Source organism: Parambassis ranga, chromosome 22 (assembly GCF_900634625.1).
Source record: "Parambassis ranga chromosome 22, fParRan2.1, whole genome shotgun sequence".
NCBI classification, from domain to species: Eukaryota; Metazoa; Chordata; class Actinopteri; family Ambassidae; genus Parambassis; species Parambassis ranga.
In genome coordinates this window covers 15261381-15267380 of record NC_041042.1, presented here as the reverse complement: position 1 = coordinate 15267380, position 6000 = coordinate 15261381, and the positions used below count along the sequence as shown (strand labels likewise).

At 40.0% G+C, this 6000-nt stretch overlaps 1 protein-coding gene across 1 annotated transcript; it reads right to left on the bottom strand.

Annotated features, from left to right (window-relative positions):
* Positions 1 to 380: 380 nt before the first annotated feature.
* Positions 381 to 5210, bottom strand: mbip (MAP3K12 binding inhibitory protein 1). The gene is made up of 9 exons (XM_028395499.1): positions 5079 to 5210; positions 4020 to 4136; positions 3701 to 3892; positions 3042 to 3138; positions 2474 to 2539; positions 2219 to 2377; positions 1953 to 2050; positions 775 to 813; positions 381 to 687 (listed from the first exon to the last, which is right to left on the bottom strand). The coding sequence occupies exons 1-9, from the start codon at positions 5196 to 5198 to the stop codon at positions 580 to 582; spliced, it is 996 nt and encodes a 331-aa protein (XP_028251300.1). The 5' UTR covers positions 5199 to 5210; the 3' UTR covers positions 381 to 579.
* Positions 5211 to 6000: the final 790 nt, after the last annotated feature.

Here is a 6000-nt window from a genome sequence, read left to right as displayed (position 1 = left end):
CGCAGCGGCGTCCCATTTAATGCTGGTTTGTTGGGTCTCCGATATGTTTTCCCAAACAGAGTTGCAGTAATCAGGTCATTTGTTATAATGACAACCATTAGGGGTGATCATTGTCACACAGCAGTCAGGCAGATAAATCAGGTGCTCCCTCTCTCTCTGCACAGATTCATCTCAATTACATACACACACGCTGACACACACACAAGCTCACCTTCCCATCATTAGACACTGAAGATGAACATTTAAAGATGCGACACCTGTTTTATTTAAGGTTGTGAAAATGTAAACAATTGATAATTCATTAATTAATCTATAATGTGAACATTTAGGGTTAAAATAAAACGATCTATAATCTGTAGTTTAATAATTAAGTCACAAAGTTTTGATGGAGGAAAAAAATACCTTTATTTACAGCACAATATCATCTCAACTTCATTATGTATAAAACAGTTTTCTATGTTCATGACATCAACGTGTGACTTGTAGAGGGTGAGAACGAGGAGAATAAAATGAAACATCCAACCGGACAGTGTTGTGTTGGGTGTATATACTGTATGTGTGTGTGTGTGTACATGTGTATCACAGTGGACATTCTGTTCCATATCCAGGCCCAAATTCAGTCATCCTCTTCATTAGCGATGCTTTCACTGCACTGATCTTCTCATCCAGCTCCGTCAGGCTGCAGGCCTGAAGGACAAAAAACAACCTGATCAATCAAAACGGGTTAACCTCCACTTGCGGAGCATTGTGAAGGGAAACAAAGGAAGTACTTACCTGAGCAGGGGACGTCTTTGGCCGCTTGTGCAGGTGATTCTACAAACAAGGACACAAGTAGACGTAAGACCTTCTTAATTAGTGCTATGTCAGAGCTTTGAGAAGCAGACTGGGGTTCTTGTCTGTTCTCTTTCTTACTTTGCTGCTTTCAATGTCTCTCAAGGACTGAAAAAGAATTTACTCAGAAACACAAAGCAACAGAAGCATGTTTTGCAAGACTAAAACTTTGGCCTTATTTTCTTATATCCACTTAATGAAATAAAAAGAGGAGACCTTATAAAAGCAAAGAAGAATTCCGAATGTTGATGATTAGAACAGGAAAAATCCACATTTTCATATAAACCTACTTTATTTAATGATTTTTTTTCTTTTATTGGAACGTTTTGACAATAGTAAGATGCCACAGACAGGGAATGGAGATAAGTGGGGTCCGTGTTCAAACTGAATCACAGGATGTTATTTCCTATGGACACTACATTTTATTCGTTGGGAGGCTTTCTTTACTGTTCACAACTAAAAATGTTGTGAATTCATGGGCCGAGTGTGTACAGCTTTTCACCAAACACCGAACTATAGCTAAAAAAAAAAGAGAGAGAGGGGTGGGGGGGTGGGTAGAGTGGGGCCCTCTGAATATAAAAGAACCCCATCCTCATCAGTTTATTCAAAGACACTCAACATCTCTTGCTCTGCTCACACAAACATGCAGTGAGTCAAAAGCAGATGGAGAGCGGCATACTCACAGAAGCAGCATGCTGTGCTGAGAAATACCAGTATGAAGAGACATGCAGCATCTCAAGCACGCTTAGATAACGAACACGCTGGACAGACTCCTTCAGCCTGGGAAATTAAGAACCTGTGACTCTGCAGATGTCTGACAGGTTGAATGTGACCTCTGATAAATTACCCACTGCCATCTTTTGAGCCTAAAAAGCAATGAAAACTGATTGGAAGTAAAGGATCAGGACTCCCCAGCAAACAAAAGTCACTACGCAGTGTTAGGTGTAAACTTTAGGCTCAGCCCTGTATGTTACATCTACAGTAGCTTTGGGTGAAACGTAGCACCTGTTGACTATTTTTAATTGGTGACGCAGAGACTGAAAGGCAGAAATCTTACCTTTATTTATACATTGTGGGATTAATGGTCTATTATCTTATTATAATTCTACTTTATAACTCACCGCTGACTGAAAGTACTCTGGTGAGAGACCCTCCAACTCCAGTATACGATCCTCCAGCGTCTTGAGTCTCTGGTAGACACTTAATGGAACCGGACCCACTGAGATTTAAAATGTATACTCGTTAAACAGCCTGAATACTTCGTATAGTACAAATTTAGGGGTGGCAACTATGCTGATATAAACTAGCAATAAGATAGCAGCATATAGATGTTTAGGATAAGACAGAAAATTTCAGCATCACTTCTCTACTATCTATCTTCTCTCACCTGTTGGGAGCTTCAGGTGCGTCTCCATGTTGTGTAGTCGTTCCTCTATGGCTGCATTTCCACAGTCTCTTGTCATTGTCCCCCTCTGCTGCTCCCCTGCTTCTCCTTGGCCTCCTCCGCTACGAGTCTGGGGCCCATAAGTGTTCACCACCCGTGTGACTGTTCAGTCAAAAAAAAAAAACAGAAATCATGACTGTGTGTTAACCAGAGGCTCATAAACAACATGTCAAACAGGTTAACAGTCCTTTTTCTTACCTTTAACATGACTTTTAAAACCTGGGTATGGAGTGAATACAGCATCTGTTCTGGCACAGCTGTTTTCTACAGGGAAGAACATTTGATATAACTTGTAGTTAGAATTTCCAAATGTAAGAAATATTTGAGTAGCCTAGACTACACAATGTTATTTTTTTTAGATTTCGAATTTTCTCTTTTTCCCCCGCCCGTGCGAACACTGTAAGCAAATTATTTTAACAGCATTTTATAGGAATAATTCTCTCTCTCTCTTTAAATCCTTATAAGCAGTTGATCACTAAAACCATCATCACTATATCCACTGTATCACACTTGAATTACAACTACTCCTGATTTCTATTACTGGTGTCTCACACAGGCTTTGAATTTAAAAACGGCCCTCTGTCTCATGTTTTTCGGGACTAAGCTGGTTGTGTTTTGAGGCCGAGTGTGTTAGCTACTTCAGCCCCACTCTTGGAGCAGTTCAGCCTGACCTCTCGCCTGTGGAAATCAGCTCTCTCCCAAACATTGGCAATCTGTGTGCAGGCTCCCTCTCTACCCTGCCCCCCAACCTCTCTCCCATTCTCACCCTGATTGCAGTCGATCACGTTGCAAAACTCTCGCACATTGTTTTCATTGATCTCCATCTGCTTGCGTTCCATAAATGCAGATATTCTTCGCTCAATCTAGGGTTACAATGAAGACACAGATAATAAGATACAATGGATTGATGAGCTATTGATAGGTGTCAAGAATGCAATACTTAATACTGTGGGGGGGCAAACAGGCTGTAGCAATTCACATTACATAGAATGAGTAATATAGAAAATTATCCCAGGTAGCCAAAGAAGTTAAATTGCTTGCCATCATCATATGATGGAATATGAATACTGTTTGCTTGGCTACCAAAATAAATGCACAACAGAACGGGGCCTCTTGTCCTTCATCCACATGCAATCTCAGAGTAATGAGCATCCACTTCATAATCCATCAAGGACCTGGCCCTCTCTCAAAACCCTCCAGCAATGTGGTCTGTTCTACCCCAGCACAGCACTAAAGGACCCCCTTATTCTCTGTCGAACTCGGCTTATCAGGTCTCCATCAAGCATTTGCTGCTTCTCCGCGGCACGTCATGTGCACATCCTCAGGAGCAATTACTTAGGATTATTCATTTGCTTGACAGAGTGTAAAGAGGACTCTAAAACGTCACTGCCAGAACAGCTGACAGATACGCTGACAGAGACCAACCTCTGACTTCCCGGCTTTGATCTGAACCATGATGTCATCCGCCGCCGTTTTGCTCTCTGTAGCCTTTGAGCTGTGAGGATCCTCAGATGCCTGCTCTTTAACAGATGATAATGTGACAACATTATCTGATGTGCTGTCCTTTATGGATGATGTATCGGTGTCCATCAGTGTCTTCAGGCTCACTGAAACAGCCTACAGAGACAATAGAGCAAAACTCAAAAACCGATGTCATAGTCATCACTGTAGACTTATTCACATTAATTTTAAACCCACAAAAATTATACAGTTTAAGCAACTGGAAAACATCCAACCTCTTTACCTGTAATTTAGTGATATGCTCCTGCAAGCAGCTGTAAACATGAGTAGCTGGAGATGACAGAGGATTCACAGCACTAGGGTTGACTTCTATTCTCAAAGCAGCATCACCTAATTTGAGCTTCATTTCAAAACACACAAAGTTAAGCATCACATTACATTAAGCTCTGCACATTAACATTAAGCAGATTCAGCATTTAGCCAAAAATTGTAGCCTCTCGACATAATGTACGTGTCAACCTAGTATTTACCATGTCAGCTTCTGATCAAAATTTTAAAGCTATAGAATCATGTTTATCAAATGTGGTAAAACAGCAGAGGTATCTTCAAACTGCCTATTACAACACAAATATATTCTGTGAGGAATTGTGCTATGAAACAATGAACAGTGAAGTATACATCCTAATAAACACTACACTTTAATGAAGCTAGTGATCTGCAGTTTTCTTAAAAAACAGGTAAATAATGAGCCCTCCTTTAAAACCTGTGCCAATACTGTTACTAAGATAATGCAGTACAGTTATTTATTTACACAGTGTGACAGTTAAATATTTTACCAACATAGAAATTCAGGGTGAACGGGGATAATACTGATGTTTACTACATCATTATATACTTTATTCGTGTTTGTCGGACTTGGAATAATCTTAAGTGTGTTATATTGCTATGCCTAATACAAGCTGCAGCGATGAGAGCCAGAAAAATGACATGTGTACAGGGCAATAAGGGCGATAGCGGTGAAATCAAACTGATTGTCAATACTGATCAGACGAAGCGTTTATCACATGTACAACTGCAAGCAGGTTAAATACAATAAAATGAACGCAGTATATCGCTAGAATAAACCCAAGCACATGTAGTTTGCTATAACTTGGTTGTCGAAACAGAACCTGCATGTTAGGAGAGTTAAGAACGGAGGATGTGCGAAGACTAAAGCTGCGCTGCTAATGCACAGGGATGCTAAAAACAATCCGTAACCATTAGCATGTTAGCTAGCTAACCAGTCTGAGTGACTGTGGAGACCGGTGTCCAGAGCTACGCAGCTTAAACAAGCCAAACCAACCTCTTTCCCGAAGTCTGCTAGCAGCTTCAGTATCACATCCATGCAGTCCCTGTTGCTGGACATTTTGCTGTATTCAATGGGAGGAGCGTGGTTTCCACTTAGCTTCATTGTCTCCGCCATTGCTGTTTCAGCGGCCACAGCATACTGAGCGCCGATTGGTCCAAATGCAGCATTTCCCCACACGAATGTGCGCAGGCGCAAAACGGCCGTTGAGGAGACGATGATTGCTGGAGAATAATAGGAGAGAATAAGATTTACGCATAACTGAAGTTTATTGTGGGGCAAGTGTCTATTTTTTGCCTTAAATCTGCTTTTAAATTATAAATATTTATTTTATTTAGTTATATAAAATGTATTGTTATTCCTTATAGTCCTCAAAGTGAGGAGCAGCATCAGGAATAAAAGGTTACACATAAAAATGCGAAATAAGTATAAAAATAAATTATTCAGCTATTTTCAATTGAATCTAATAAACAGCTCTCAGTTGCTGGATTGAAATTATTGCGAGAATATTGTGATTAGACATTTTTACATTGTGTTACATGATTTGTTTTTATTGCTGTGGGATCCACTCAGTGTTGGTCATACTTTATTATTGTCTATTGTGGTCATCAGTCTGTTCTCACATGGACTTTTAGCCAAGACAAATTCCGTTCTAGTGCAGCAGTGGGCTGATAAATTATGCTTTGTTCATTGATTCAGCTGTGTGATCATTTTTGGACAATGCAGGAGAACTCATCCTTGCTGAGCTAAACGGGAGAAAAAAAATTATAATTTTATTATAAATAAAATCCACTTTATTATGGTGGTAACATTGAAAGTTGAATAAAACACTCACTCCTACAATGAGGATGTGAAAAACATATGGAAATATTCTACTGCAAAATGTACTTGAAACATGAAAGCACTTCTGTCATTCAGG